This window comes from Aethalodelphis obliquidens, unplaced genomic scaffold, assembly GCF_003676395.1.
Source record: "Aethalodelphis obliquidens isolate GAN/ISIS:26980383/991018 unplaced genomic scaffold, ASM367639v1 scaffold22, whole genome shotgun sequence".
Lineage (NCBI taxonomy): Eukaryota > Metazoa > Chordata > Mammalia > Artiodactyla > Delphinidae > Aethalodelphis > Aethalodelphis obliquidens.
Window position 1 is genome coordinate 19,975,777 of NW_020837966.1, and position 16,626 is coordinate 19,992,402.

The 16,626-nt window shown below is 44.0% G+C and overlaps 1 protein-coding gene and 1 non-coding gene across 2 annotated transcripts in view; both read right to left on the reverse strand.

Annotated features, from left to right (window-relative positions):
• Window positions 1-1,850: 1,850 nt before the first annotated feature.
• SHQ1 (SHQ1, H/ACA ribonucleoprotein assembly factor) overlaps window positions 1,851-16,626 on the reverse strand; it is an 89,771-nt gene continuing 74,995 nt past the window's right edge. The window contains 2 exon segments of the mRNA XM_027121402.1: window positions 1,851-2,612; window positions 2,614-3,117. Of these exon segments, the coding sequence (XP_026977203.1) occupies window positions 2,573-2,612; window positions 2,614-3,117 (544 nt within the window). The 3' untranslated portion in view covers window positions 1,851-2,572.
• LOC113628168 (U6 spliceosomal RNA) lies at window positions 4,678-4,784 on the reverse strand. Its single transcript, XR_003435907.1, has one exon. It is a non-coding gene; the product is annotated as a U6 spliceosomal RNA (small nuclear RNA).

Below are 16,626 nucleotides of genomic sequence, written 5' to 3' on the forward strand. Positions count from 1 at the left end.
AAGGATCATGTTTGCCCATCCTTTGAGGAAGAGAGCAACAGATTTTTCTACCCAAGACAATTCTCACCAAAGTAGATCCTGTTTAGATTCCTAAGTAAGGACAGAAGGTGATGGAAGGAGAAATTTCCACGGCTTTAAACTTTTAGACAAGAGTGGATTTGCTCAACTTGACGTCAGTAGAAGTAAATGAGGGGAATAACAGATAATGCATTTTCAAACTGGCCTCAGGTCATGTGCTACTGAGGAGAAATGCATTTTCAATGGTCACAGGGATTCTGAAGGTCTCTGGGGAGCCTGAGAAAAGTCTTGAACACATTCTAAAAAAGCTGTTATGGTGTTCAGGAGTTAACATGTGTGTCAAATAGCACAGTCACCCCAACTATCCTGTTAATACAAACTGGTATTTATAGTGGAAATACAAATACTTGCAACCTATACAGACCCAGAGTAAAAGGGATCATACCCTTTCCTGAAATAAAAATGCTACTGAGATTAACACATATCAGATTTCATTTCATTTCCTCCCTAAAGCAAATTGGTTTATTTCATTTGTTTATTCATTCAGCAAATATTTATGGAGCTCTGAGAATATGGGCACTGATGAGTCAGTGGTAACAAGACACGACACAGACATCACTCCCTAGGAGCTTACACTCAAGTAGGAAAATTCACATTTAAATTATTAATGGAGGCTTACGTTTCCAATCAAGATGGAGTAATACGGACCAGATGAATTTTCCCTCCTGACATAACCAAACAAGAAAAACAGAAATAATACATGAAACCATGGTTTTCAAGACACTGGACATCAGGCAATGAAAGACAGTGATCCCAAGGGATGGAAAACAAACCCCAGGAGCAGTACGAGGGCCTCGCCTACTGCCCTGGAAGAATGTCTAGGCTGCACAGGGAGGGGCGACTCAGGCAGAACCCAGTGGACTCCGGAGTTCAGGAGACAGAGCTGGGGGCTTGGGGAGTCCAAGGCAGCCCGAGTCTGCAAGACAGAGTACGGGAGAGGGGAGAGCTGTAGAGAACCCCAGATACCTGGAGAGGGTCGAGGACTCAGAGGAGAGCCTATAAATGAGGCCAGGCAAGAACCACATGAAAGGATTAGAGGGACCAGTGCTCAGCACTCACACAGGTGTCTACTTCCATCAGCCGGACTGGAACACTCATAATCCCTGGGGCATGGGAAAATCGTTCCTTAGGACGGGGAAACAGTGTGTCCTAGACAGAGCACTGTTCCAGGCCTGCCTAACAAATTACAAAAGCAAGACCCACAAGGATCAAACTATTTCCAAGTAACTTAACTGCATCCCAAAACAAAGCTAAAGAATATTTATAAGAACACATACCCAGTACCCAACGAGGTAGAATTCACAATGTTTATCCAATCAAAGATTATCAGGCATGCAAGGATGACTCCTCTGGGGATTTGTATCTAGAATTTATAAAGAACCCTCCAAACTCAAAACTAAGAAAAGCAACCCAACTTAAAAAAATTGACAAGAGATCTAAACAGACACTTCACCGAAGATGAACACATGTGAAAAGACGCTCAACATAAGAAGTCTTAAAAACGCAAAATAAAAGGAGATACCACTTCACACCTATTAAAATGGTAAAAATGTTAAAAATGGACCACACCAAGTGATGACAGGAATGAGAGAGAAGCAGAGCTCTCACAGGCGGCTGGTGGGCGTGTTAAATGGTACAGCCACTTTGGAAAACAGTTTGGTGGTTTCTTCAACTGTTAAACATACACCTACCATACGGCTCTGTCATTCCACTCCTAGATATTTACCTAAGAGAAATAAGAGCATATGTCCACACAAAGACTTGCACACAAATGTTCATAACAGCTTTATTTGGAACAGCTGAAAGCTGGAAACAACCCAAATGTCCATTTAATGAACTACTACTCAGATATGGAAAAGAAAACACCGCCAAACCTCGATACACGCTACATCAATGTATCTCAAAATAATTATACTGAATGAAATAAGCCTGACAAAGAAGAGTACACGTTATACGATTCAATTTATATTAAATTCTAGGAAATGCAACCTAACGTACAGCGACGGAGCAGATGGAAGCTTGCCTGGGGAATGGGGGTGGGTGGCATGCAGAGGCGCGGGTGGGAGAGGGGTGACGAAGGGGCAGGAGGACACTTGCAGATGGTGGGTAAGTACAGCATCTCAACTGCAGTACTGGTTTTATTCGGTGTATGTATCTGTCACCACTTATCACACTATCTGCTTAAGATGTTTGCGGCTTACTGTATGTCCTGCGTATCTCTGTAAAGCTACTCAAAGTATTTTAGGGCTCTACCTTCTAGAGATTCTGGCAGAACTACTATTCTTATCTCCAAATATTAATTACACTTTAAGAAAAACTTTAGAACTTTATTTTTAAAGGTGCAAAAAGAAAACCGACTGGTGTCAACATTAGCTCACTGACAAACAATGTTGTATACACTAAGGAAAAGTACAAAGTGAAAATGAAGAATTCTCATTCGGTCAACAAAACCAAATCTGATGTAATTCTCAATAACGAATGAGACCACTCGGAGTCAATTCTTGGGTGTCTGCCGGCTGTCTCTCTTCAGCACGCTGTCCAGCAGCAGAGCCCTTGGGCTCAGAAATCTGAACCGAAGTCTCCAGTTGTTCTCCAAGCTCCTGGATTAGAGGCTCAGATGCCCCAGGAGCCCGGGGAGAGGCGAGCGGCTGTCCCTGACCATCATCAGACCCTGGGAGGACCACGCTTCTGCACATCCCACCATGGTCAGGAAGCAGGGCCGTGCTGCTTTCCCCAACAAAGGGACCGAGCAAGGAAGGCCCTGCCTCACGTTCACCACCTCTGGGCTCCTCGTGTTCCGAGCCTGAGTCCTCGGTCTCAGACGATGTGCTGCTCTCTGATTCCTCCGAATCGCTTGTCTCAGAGCTGGAGGAAGGCGTCTGCTGCCCGGAAATGCATCGGGCTCCTGCGTTCGATGCAGCTTCTTCCTCCTGGACCAAGAGTGCCGCTGCTTCCAGTTCCTGCAGTTCCAACCCCAGCTGGGCCTTGGTCGGGGATGCTTTCTTTAAGGCTTCCGCAAGAGCTGCCAACTTTCTGGACCTTGAAGACCATTTTAAGAAGAAATGTTAGGACTATTCATTAATTGGTCTGGGGATAACAGGGTCCACAGCTTAAAGAAATAACAAAATAAAGTTGGATCCATACTTCATACGGCACACAGGATGAATCCCCAAACAGATCAATGATATGAATGGAAGAAAGGAACCAAGTATTACAAGGACACGCAGGAGATTTCCCTCATGAGCCTAGAATGAGGAAGGCCTTTCTAACTAGGACTCAAAATCCAGAAGCCACAAAAGAAAGGCAAAGATTGATAAATTCTAATAAAAAATCTACAAAAACTAATAAAAATCAACAAGTTCTGTAGGGCAAAAAAAAAAAAAAATTACAAGAAAAGTCAAAAGGCTAATGCAAAATTGAGAAAAATATTTGCAATTCATGTCACAAAACAAGGCCTGGTTCCCCTAACAGAGTTCTTCAAAATGCAAATAATAATCCATCAGGAAAATGGGCAAAAGACACAAGCAGACAATCCTCATACAAAGGAACACAAATGGCTCTTAAATATAGGAAAAGATGTTCAGCAACTTCAGTCGAATAAGAGAAATACAAATTAAAGTCGTGCTGAGATATATTTTTCATTTATCAGATTGGCAAAAATCCAAACGTTTGGTTACATTGCCAGCAAGGCTGTGGAGGAAAGGCGCTTTCATACACTGCTGGTGAGAGAGTTAACAGCTACAGTCCCGATGAAGGAGAACCTGGCAATACCTTTCAAAACTGAAAGCGTAACATACCCTTGACCCAAGCAAACCCGCATCTGGAAATTAAACACGTAGGCTACACGACACAGGCCCAAGGTACTATTTACTGTGGCATTGTTTCTAATACTCCAAAATAAGAAACACCCAAAAGTCCATCAACGTGGCATACGGCTATGGCATATCCACACGAAGGAAAAGTCTACAGCTATGTAACAGATGAGGCTCTCCAGGGGCTAACCCAGATATATCGTGTAACAACAAAAGGCCTGCCATATGTATATGCTGCCTTCTATGTTAAACACACACAACAAAGGAAAGACATAAAAACATATTTCATTTGCTTGTACACTTATCCATGAACTCTGGAGAGCTACAGAAAACACTACTATTTATGTGGAGGGGCACTGCAGGAGCTGGAAAGATGGAAGATGATGGTGAGAGGGAGACTTGTCACCACATATTGGGTCTTATTTTTAACATTTTCATTAGAGTAGAGTTGATTTACAACGTTGTGTTAGTTTCTGCTGTACAGCACAGTGAATCAGTTATACATATACATATATCCACTCTTTTAGATTCTTTTCCCATATAGGTCGTTAGAGAGTATTGAGTAGAGTTCCCTGTGCTATACAGCAGGTCCTTATTAGTTACCTATTTTGTATATGGTAGTGTGTATATGTCAATCCCAATCTCCCAATTTATCCCTCCCCCCGCTTCCCCCTTGTTAAATAACCATAACTTTGTTTTCTACATCTGTGACTCTATTTCTGTTTTGTAAATAAGTTCATTTGTACCCTTTTTTTAGATTCCACATATAAGCAATATCACACAATATAAAAATATGGAACACTTCACAAATTTACGTGTCATCCTTGCACAGGGGCCATGCTAATCTTCTCTGTATTGTTCCAATTTTAGTATCTGTGCTGCTGAACCAAACACTATTGTTAATTTTTAAACCTATGTGAATGGAATACCTATTCAAATTTTTTAACTAAAAAAGAAATAAAAAAAGCAGTCAGAGAGCGACATGGAGTGCTTTTCATTTTCAGCAGAAAACCATCTCATGCTATTTCAGAGGATATTTTTGCTACATTTATAACATTACATTATACTGAACAGATAAACTTTTTCATTAACCTGGATTCATTTTAGTAGTTCTGTTTCTGAAGCAACGTGTAAAGCATACTGCAGTTCTCCAAAAACGGTATCTTTGCTGTTCCATGGAGGAAAATCTGGTGTGACAAGTGAAAAAAAGTGGCAATGAGTGACATGTCTTCTGGGTTTCCCTAGCTCCAAAGATTAAATGAGTGGCTTGAGACAAACTGGATGAGGTGAGTTCACAGGATAAATTCATTTGTCAAAGCAAAGTCCATCCCATAATACTGGGGAAATGAGGCTTCATTTCAATAGAGCTTAAGTGATAGATGGGGACTTGGGGACTTTCATCTAAGTGCCTGGATGTACCTGAGACCCCTTTGTCTCAAAATACTTAACGTTAACAATGAGCTTCCGCGCCCCGCCCCCGGCCCTCCACAAGTGTAACCAGGACCCGAAGCTTCCACTGCAGTCAGTGTCCAAGGGAGGGTAGGACAAGGACAATGGCCGTCATGGATGCACAACTTTCTCTTAAATGAGGAAAACCCCATGTATCGGTGCTGGGATTGCCAGAGCTTAGCAAAGGAAAGATGGTCCGGGGTAGAGAGGAAAACTGGGATGAGATCCACTAGAGCTGGTGAATGATTCCCAAAGGACTATAACTCTGAGTGAACCCTGGTGGGTTTGAGACATCTTTAAAAACACAGTTATGAAGTAAGATGATTGCAGTATAATCTACATCCACGTCCAAGACAGCTGTAGATGATGCCCACTGTATATTTTGAAACCTTGGCTACCAGTGGCCACGGATCTGGTGAGAGCCAGTGGACCACTTTAAACCCTCCTTACTGCAAGGCCCTGCCAGCCTAAGGACTAGTTCACTGCCATCTTTCTCACTGAAAAAGGTCCTCTCTGGGTAATGACACACAGCTTCAAGAGATAAAGAGCCATGAACTTGGGCAAGGAGACAATGCCTCACATTAAATTATCATATGCAAAATAAAAATCTGAACTAAAAGCCTTCACACTTCAGTAAGCACACATCTCACATGTTTAAGAGCCACGATCAACACTTTCAACAATACGTGAAGGACGGCGCTCCACAAACGTCTCCTTGCGCTGGCTCCTAACCACAAGCCTATGAATCGGCTTCATTTTTATCCCCACGTGACACATGGCGAAACAGAAGCTTGGAGAGGTTAAGAGACCAGCTGAAGTTCACCCCGCTGATGAGGGGCAGTCAGGATGGGAAGCCCAGGCCTCTGAGCTCCCGCACTCTCTCTTCCCCACCACAGGGGCTCCCAGGAATTCTCAGGCTCTGAAAAGCTTCCCTTCTCAAGCCCACATTCTTGATTCCTTCCCAACGTGATACCACTCAACACCTCAAAGGAGCAAGTTCTGACTTGCCTAAGGCCCAGAATTCTCCAGAGAAACTAGGACTGGTCCCTTTGGCTCAGCAATCTTAAATGGAGTATACATTTAAGCTTTACCGACAGAGGTTGTAGAATCCCAGGGGAAAAAATGTGAATTGTTTTTGTGGATATTCATGAATACAGCAGATATATCTACTCAAGTTAAAACTATGTATATCTTTGTTATTGTCTACTATAAAAATATTACATCTATCACTTATAAGTGCATGAATTTGGAATTTCAAAGCTCCCTACCTGTCATCTTGGCTCTTTTCAGAAAGCATCCCTCACAATGCTGGGACTAAAAAGTGTCAACTCTAACAGGCAGGAAGGTGGCAAGGATGAGGCCCAGGATCCAAACAGAAACTCGTGCCTCTTACCAGCTGAGATGACTTTTTATGCTTCCGAGAAAAGTTTGTTTCTCACTTTTAGCACTGTATTATGTTTAAGATGACCCATTTATATAATGTGTGTAAAAAACGGATTATATGTTTCTTTTTTTTATTCCTTGCCACCCTGATTCATCTCTCTCTCTTTTTTTAAATATATTTATTTATTTATTTTGTTTTTGGCTGCGTTGGGTCTTTGCTGCTGTGCATGGGCTTTCTCTACTTGCGGTGAGTGGGGTCTACTCTCTGCTGTGGTGCGCGGGCTTCTCATTGCGGTGGCTTCTCTTGTTGCGGAGCATGGACTCTAGGCACGCGGGCTTCAGTAGTTGTGGCGCACGGGCTTAATTGCTCCGCGGCATGTGGGATCTTCCCAGACAAGGGCTCGAATCCGTATCCCCTGCATTGGCAGGTGGATTCTTAACCACTGCACCACCAGGGAGGTCCCTCTATTTCTTATTATCCCACTTTTACTACCTCAAGCTGTCTAGTTTCCCAAGTTGATATTAAACTTCTTATAGAAACTTTACAGAAGAAGCATTTTGACCTCTCAAAGAATGCTGGGATAAAAAACGAATTAAAATGTTCAAAATATCATTGGTTTAGAATATGACCCAACAGCCTGAGGAATGAAAGTTGGGTTTGTTTCTATTCAATCATTTTACACAGATAACTTAGCAGTCACTGTTCACAGAAAAGGAAATTATTCCTTTGGAGAAAAAAATTAAGCCATGAAAGAGTAGCCTCTTTGTTCTTTCAAGCACTGGCACAATTGGAGTTGCTTCTAACTCTGCCACTCCTTGTAAATTCTAGAATCTAACTCTGTAATGGCCTTTCCATTTCAGAAAACACCTCATTTAACGCAGTTAGTGGTTTCTCACTGTCACACTCAAAACAGACCAGGCTAGGTTGTGTCAAAAAGCCTTGTCAAGTGACATTATTAGTTAACTAGAATGCTTACAAAAACCAGGTACATGTGGATATACTCAATGAACACATACACTGAGTTACTAGTTGTACTTATAGTATATATTTTATATCTAAGTGAAGAACTCCTACCTGTTAAGATGTATTAATTACAGAGTGAAGAGATTCAGCATTTAAAAGACACATGATAGATCGTACCAATGTCGTATTTTAATAGAATTATACTCAACACAGGTTTTTCTTAGAAAAGTTTTGGAAATGTAATCCTGCCATGTAGCTTTAAAAAAACCCAAAACCCTGCCATTCTGTTTATAGATGTGAAATAATATCCTATCTGGAGGAATTTTTTTTTTAATTAAAGACTGCCTTCTGACAAGTTACAGTAAATCCAACTGCCATGAAAGAGTAACAGTAACAGCTGAGGGTATATGCCTTTACTGTGGCTAAGCTGATATAAAATTTCCTCAATTATTTTATATTTGGCAACTGAATTTAGGGGGAAAAAAATAAAGGGAACCGTAGCCTTATGAAACAGCCAAAACAAAGTGCAAAAGGAGCCCTGAAATGCAGGAAAAAGAAAACTAAGTATAAATAGAAAGCATACATCCTGTTTCTTGCTGTAGAGTTTTGTCTCAAACTATCAATCAACTTTTCACCACTTCCTGCAATAGCAGGCCTACTATAAATCTTGTAGTAACTGACTAGGTTTCATTTCCTCTGCCAAACCCTGCTAAGCTGCCAGGCATGACATACTGACACTAGAGCCAGCAACTGATAACGTAGGACACGACTCCAGTGAGGCCACTCCAGACACATTTCATACTGGACGATGATGGAATACGCTGACTTGGCCTTCTCATTTCAAAGCGCAGACACACACACAAACACACACTCGGGTTCTTTCTGGGAACAAACGGTATATCAACTTTCTTTTTAAAAGGCAATGATGATAATGACATATAATCATAATTCTTCTCTACTGAAAAGAACCAGTTCCAAACTTCAAAATCCTCTGCCCAAAATACATTTATGCAACCTGATCTAAATAAAAGGTAATGCATTAGCTTTAGGTAGAAGTTGCTAGTGAAACTCTACTCTGAAAAGTAGAAAGACATGAAAGACAAACAGCAACTGATGCACAGATGAATACAGCCTGTCCTTACTCTCTAAGAGTAAAAAACGTTTCCATCTCAGTCATTAACAGAAACAACTGATCTCTTTGAACAAGAAATTACCGATTCTGTATGTCATCTGACATACAGAAAATACTGCAAGATAAGAGTCATTCATGGAAGCATCCTAAGTGTCCATCGACAGATGAATGGATAAAGAAGATGTGGCACATATATACAACGGACTATTACTCAGCCATAAAAAGAAACGAAATTGAGTTATTTGTAGTGAGGTGGATGGACCTAGAGTCTGTCATAAAGAGTGAGGTAAGTCAGAAAGAAAATACCATATGCTAACACATACATACGGAATCTAAAAAAAAAAAAAAAAGGTTCTGAACCTACGGGCAGGACAGGAATAAAGACGCAGACGTAGAGAATGGACTTGAGGACACGGGGAAGGGGAAGGGGAAGCTGGGACGAAGTGTGAGGGTAGCATGGACATATAGGACATATATACACCACCAAATGTAAAATAGACAGCTAGTGGGAAGCAGCTGCATAGCACAGGGAGATCAGCTCGGTGCTTTGTGACCACCTAGAGGGGTGGGATAGGGAGGGTGGGAGGGAGACGCAAGAGGGAGGAGATATGGGGATATATGTATATGTATAACTGATTCACTTTGTTATAAAACAGAAACTAACACCCCATTGTAAAGCAATTATACTCCAATAAAAATGTTAAAAAAAAAAGAGTCATTTATGCCATATTGAGTTTGGGCCAATGAAATAATTTTTCATCCTATTTTCAACTTGACTTAATACCATTCTTTAGGGCTGGATTATGAAAAACAACACCTAGTCCATTAGACCATTAGAATAATTTTCCAAAAACTCCCTGTATTAGTTTCCAGTGACTGTCATAACAAACTACCACAAACTGGGTGGCTTCAAACAGCAGAAATTTATCCTCTTACAGCTCTAGAGGCTAGAAGTCCAAAATCAAGGTATCAGGAGGGCTGCTTCCTTCTGAGGGCTCAGAGGGGAGAATCTCTTCCATGCCTATCTCTTAGCTTCAGGTGTTGCCAGGAATCCGTGGCTTGTAGACACATCACTCTTAAACTCTGCTTCTGTCACCACCTGCCATTCTCTCTGTGTGTCTGTCTGTCTTCCCTCTGGATGTGTCTCTGTGTCTCTTCTCCTCATAAGAATACCAGTCATATTGGATTAAGGGTCCATCCTACACCAATATGACCCCATCTTAATAATAATTTATATCTACGACAACCCTATTTCCAGATGAAGTCACATTCTAGGGTTCTGAGAAGGATATGAATTGGGGGGGCACTATCCAACCCAGTACAGCCTGTCTTCTAGCCCCCCCAATTCATGGCTGTCCCACATGCAATATACATTCACCCGTCTCAACATCCCCAAGGTCTCAATCCATTCCAACATCAATTCTAGGTCCAAAATCTCATCTAAACCTCATCTCAATCAGGTTTAGGTGAGTCTCTGGGTATGTTCCATCCTGGGGTAAATTCCTCTCTGTCCACAGACCTGTGAAACTAAAAAACAAGTTATCTGTTGCAAAATATAATGGTTGGACAGGTGTAGAAAAGACATCCTCATTGCAGAAGGGAGAAAATGGAAAGGATAAAGGAGTTACCACTGCAAAGCAAGTTCACAACGCACAGGTCAAATTCCATTAGTTTTTTTTTTTAAACATCTTTTTTGGAGTATAATTACTTTACATTGTTGTGTTAGTTGCCGCTGTGCAACAAAGTGAATCAGCTATACATACACACATATCCCCATATCCCCTCCCTCATGCGTCTCCCTCCCACCCTCCCTGTCCCACCCCTCTAGGTGGTCACAAAGCACCGAGCTGATCTCCCTGTGCTATGCGGCTGCTTCCCACTAGCTATCTATCTTACATTTGGTAGTGTATATATGTCCTATATGTCCATGCCACTCTCTCACTTCGTCCCAGCTTCCCCTTCCCCTTCCCCATGTCCTCAAGTCCATTTGCTACGCACAAGAGCAGACTTCTAACCCCGATCCAGGCGCCTGTCAAGACCAGCTGGTCAGCAGCTCAGCACACACACCACACCCTGCTGGGTACAACCACCTCTCGCATGTAGGCAATGGACGTAAAAGTCTGCTCAGGCTTGGACTTTCAAGAACTGCCTTAGGAAGCCTTGGGTTTGAAAGCCACACTGGACAACAGTGCTGACAAGCGTTCATCTGCAGAAAATCAAAATCGGGGAAGGCCAATTTTCTTAATGGTTGCTTATGTTCTCTCAAAAACTACTTTAGTTCAACTACAGTGAAAAGCATTTGTCTATCGGAACATCCTTAAGTGACAGTCCCTAGCCTATCCAAGGAGAATTTTCAAAGTCTTAATAAAGGTAACTGATATCAATGACGCATATTTCGTTCCTCTCCTTAATAAAGCCCTGCTACTTAAAGTGGAGTCCCTGGACAGCAGCAGCAGTATCATCTCAGAACTTGTGAGAACTGCAAAACCCCAGGGCCTATCCCAGACCCCTGAATCAGAATCTGCAATTTTAACAAGCTCCCAGGGGACCTGTATGCTCAGTGAAGTCTGAGAAGCACTGCTTCAGACAGACATGACCGTGTCGGAGTGATGATTATGACCACCTTACGCTTTACAGCTCTCAGCATCGCTGACTCAATCTGACCAAAGAGCTGGCAGGATGGGACTGGCACGAGGCTCTCCCCCGCTCCTGGGTCAGCTCTGAAGCTTCAGCCTGCAGCCACTCAGCCACCTGGGCTCCAGGTCAAGGTGCGAGGAGCCCTTCTCTAATGGCCCTTTGGCTCAAGAGTTCTCTCCGTGGCCTTTCTTCTAGGCCCGCTTGATCCTGAGGCTCGTTCTCAGAAACATCTCATCTCCCAGCACCGATTCTACAAAGCTGGGATCAGCTGCTTTCTTGCCCAAAATCTTCAACCTCTGCAGAGATCTCTCCCAAGGCCAGGCTCCAGAAGCCTGCTCCTCCCCCACTCCCTCTCCAGCCCGGTTAGACCCCACCCAGGCCTGCGCTAGCCCTGCCCTGCCCTCCTCCGATTGCTTCCTTACCTCCAGTATGGGCCTCTCCCACAAGTAACCTCTACATCCAGGTCTCACTGAAACAACGCGGCAGATGCATTTCTCATTCATTCATTCATTCATTCAATATCTACCAAAAGTACTGTGTGCCTAAGCACTGAGCAAAACAGATAAGGACCCTCATGCTCATGGAGCTTATACTCTTGTTTAGGAAAAGATAGACAACGAACAGAAACTAAGTAAATACAGAGTGTGCTAGATGGCATAACTGCTATGGAAAAAACATAGCTGAAAAGTGGCCCAGGAGTGCTAAGGACAGAGGGGATTCAATTTTTTACGTGTTTAGAGAAGACCTCACTGAAAGGTGACATAAGGGACCAAATACATTGAATAGCCTAAAGTGTGAGACCTGGCTTTATTCTTGCTTTTTACTTAGTCCATTTCTTCCTGGCTTGAACCTCCAGCCCACTGAACTTGGTACAATACTCACATCCAACCCCTGCTCCCAGCCTAAAAGCCATGTGGATGTCAATTCCCACGTAGCTGTCTCTAATCTCCAGATCATGTATCCATGCCTAGAAAACTGCTTCTCCTACCTTCCACTCACCTGAGCCTGATACCCAATCTGTGCTGTCCCACGTTCAAGGAAAATGACAACGGGCTATCTTATTTCTAAAAAGGAAGACCCAGAGGTTTAGTAAAAGAGGAGAAAAATTCTGGCCAAGCCAGAATTTTATATATTTCATACTCTAAATATAAGCTAGATAAATTACTTAAGGGCTCAAGAATGTATCTTTCTACAGCTAACTTTTCTCTGCTAAGAAACTGTGAAAGATGCCATAGGAAGGCCTCATGCTCAGCCACCAGGGAAACAAGGGCAAAGATTACAGCAGATCCCCGCCCCTGGTATGGGTGGAGGATGGGGCATTAAAGGCACAATTAATTCTCCTTTAAGGACTGAGCAAGCCACTCTGTTGAAGTCTACACAAACACAGGCTGGAGGGAACCTGATAGATAACTGAGCCCAGGGTGGTCTGGCAGAGCTTTGCGTGAAGATGGAAATGCTTTAGATCTGTGCTATCTAACGTGGTAGCCACGAGACACACGTGGCAACTGAGCACTTGAAACGTCCAGCGTGACTGAGGAGCTGAATCCTAAATCTTATTTTAATTAATCTACACTAAAATAGCCTCACGTGGCTATGCATACAAAATTCGACTAACAAGATCGAATTGAAAGTCCTAATTTCCTGTGACAAAGAGTAGGTCTAGACAAAGCTAAGAGTACAGGGCTACCACAGCCTGGAGCACTAATATTCCACACAGGCACCAGACTGGAGGGTTCTGAACTGCTTTCGTATGCGTGAGCCCGTGTGATCCTTTCCTCAGTCACATGGGCTAAGCAGGTATGAATGACTCTCTACACTTCACCAGTGCTCACAGGCCAACATGGGCCTGATGCCAGAGGGTAAATCCGGGGGATGGCCAGGGCTTCTAACACGCAACCTGCTGTGTGCTAGCTCCCACCGAAGCAGTGACGCCATCTGGGTACTCACAGGGCTTATTACCTACGTGAAACAAGAGGCTGGAAGACCACACTAGCCAGGACAATCACTGAAGAACCTTTCCTATGTTGGGGGATCCAACCCTTGGCAAAACATTTACGCAAATTAAACCTGAAGAACCTTTCCTATGTTGGGGGATCCAACCCTTGGCAAAGCATTTACGCAAATTAAGCCTGAAGAACCTTTCCTATGTTGGGGGATCCAACCCTTGGCAAAACATTTACGCAGATTAAGCCTTCTAGGATACTTGTATCAGGATGGGAACTAAAATTTATTCTCTATTTTAAGGTAGTGACCATGACTCTCAAAAATTAGTTTGTTGGACATCGCTTAAGAATTCTATGTTCACTTTAGCATCAAGACATACAGGCGAAAACTCTGCTATAATGAGAACTGAAGAGTTGCCAAGATGTCCAATCAGACCCAAATTACTATCTACGAAAATTACTGATTACTAAAAATAAGAATGAAAAAGTGGCTCCAAAATATCGTGTGGCTAAACACAGGAACACACAGCACAACTGGAACCCCCAGTTAGAGGGCTGCGAGCACCAACCCTGCTGGCTGAACAGCATGCCGTGTTCCTACGAGAACTGGATGCAAAAGCCTAATTATGGTTAGATTCAAACGATGTGACCAAAAGGCTTCCCACGCGGGGCGAGAGACGTAAGGGCTTTTCTCCTTTCGTTCCTCGTGGGGGCATCCGGGTAAGCTTTTTCTTGCAGCCACCTCACTCCAAAGGGATGAATCCAGCCCCACCAGGAACACCTGACAAAAAAGCAGGGACGGCTGTCGGCGGGGAGCGCGGGGCTGGGCTTTGATCGCAGCTGCGGCTCCCACCTGTTGAAAAAGGCAGCCATGGCGATGCGGCACTTCCTCCCCTTGCTCACAAACACAAGAAATCGGCAGAGATAAGCTGACACGGAAAACATTACACAAATCGCTGACCCTGCTGCAGGCGGAGAAGAGCTGCCTCTGCTGGGCTTTGATTTTCTGGAGCCAAGCCCGGGGGGGAGAGGCGGGTGGACTTTATTCTTTTCTGGGGCTCCCATGGCAAGGTGAGTGCAGACGGAGCCCAGAGGAACATCACGTGTAGAAGAAAGGGAAAGAAAGAAATAAACAGAACAAGAACCCGGGCTAAACTGAGCCGTGGCAGAGAGCTGCCATCCGCAGCCAGGAGGAACGATCACATCCCTAGTGAAAAGCAACTAGGGTTTTACAGGATTTGTGAAATCGCACAGAGCAGGGAACTCTGGCTGTGCTCTCGGTCGTGCTGCTGTTCCTGCTGAATGAAGCCAATAAGTATGTGCCTTAGGTCTTCCTGATGCATTTTCCACTCCTATTGTTTAGTGTGTGTCTGAAGAAGAGAACAAGAGCGTACCTCCCCGGGTCCGGGAATGGGGCTGGAAACAGAGCAAAGCACAACCAGCAGTTTTCTCCTTGACACACACGCAGACCAGTCTCGACTTCATAAGTGGCCTATTTGCTGCTTAAGGGTCATCCACAGTTTGCCTTTTTAAAAACAGGGCTTAAAATGAGCCACCCGGTTGACTGCTATGCACCTCATCCGTCTGTGTTCAGCTTCAGAAACTGAGCCCACTGTAACGTGGTCACTGCTGCCACCCATGTGCCACATTGATTGAGGGCCCGAGATCTGCAGGGCGTTTCTCTAGCCCGAGCAGCACAGCAGTGCCCAAGCAAAGCCTGGATCCTGCTCTCATGGAGCCTGCAGTTTGAAAGGAAGAAAGGACAGGGTCCTCTGAGCCAGTCTCAGAGCCCGTATCCAAGAGGCCAAGGTCACAAACTCTGCTGCCCTCACCAGTCAGGCAGATGGAGTCACATGGAAGGGGCGGGGGTCTGTGCAGAATGGGGCACCCTTGTCCCGTACAGGGGAGACAGCTGGCCTCAGCTCTGGCCAGTTGTCACCAAGCGGGGACGTGGGCTCAGCAACTGCCAGAACTTCTCCGTTAGTTCCAGAGCAGCTGTAAATCCAGACTTTGACATAAAATCTTCCAGTATTTAAGTGCTGACAACCAATTCGAAGTTTTAGAAAACTCACTGAGAACCAATAGTGACTCAAGGGCCGCCAGCTTGCAACTCGTACATGCTGCAGACATAACTGTATCTCCCCAATGCTCTAACATATTCTATATACCCCAGCACATTCCCGCTCCACCAGCGCGACCAGTTCTCCACTGCTCTCACTCCCAGCACAACTGTTTTAACTTCGCGGATTTGCCTCAAGTTGTGTCCCTGCCTTGCACACCTCCCTCCTTTCTCTCTGTGCCTGGTCAGACCCCACCCATCTTTAGTTCCCAGGTCAAGTCCCGTACTCCACTCAGCCCTGTAGACCACGCCAAGTTCCCTCTTCTCTTAATCAATACCTTTTATTTTATTTTATTAATTTATTTTTGGCTGCATTGGATCTTAGTTGCGGCACGCAGGCTCTCTAGTTGTGGTGTGCAAGCTTAGTTGCCCTGTGGCATGTGGAACCTTAGTTCCCTGACTAGGGATCAAACCCACGTCCCCTGCACTGGAAGGTGGATTCTCAAACACTGGACCACCAGGGAAGTCCCTGAATCAATATCTTTCTTACGGCTGTATCACCCGCTGTATCACTGGCAATGAGGCGGATTCTCTCCGTAATCCACTAATTCTGCCATTTACATATGTTTTCTCCCCAGCAAGACTAAATGCTCGTTAATAGAAACCACACTGGATCTTCGTCAACAGAGACAGAGCATGCAGTGTTAACAGAGAGGGTGGGTTAATGTTCTGGAAGATGACAGGGTAATGACTGACCACAGCAAGGTGGTTAGGAGCTCAGGTTCTGACAAGCAGGCCTGGGTTTCTTCATCTCTTTGAGCCTCCGTTTCCATACCTGTAACCTGGGGCCATACTAAAATGGGGACATAACCCAAATCATATAAAACCTATGAGATTAAGAGACATGATGAATATAAAGTACTCAACACAATGCCTGGCATGCAGTAAGCTCCTATTATTATCATGGGCCGATTGCCTGATTCAGCCAATGGCATTGTTAAGCAAGCAATGCATCAATGGAGGAACTGTGTTGTTTGCAAGCCATTAATTGACTACTTAGTCTGTGCTAATGTGCTCTAAGCATACTGCGTGTGTCAGCTCATCTAATTTGCCTAATTCTACCAATTTTGTGGATAGCTGAGGCACAGAAAGTTTAAATGACCTGTCCA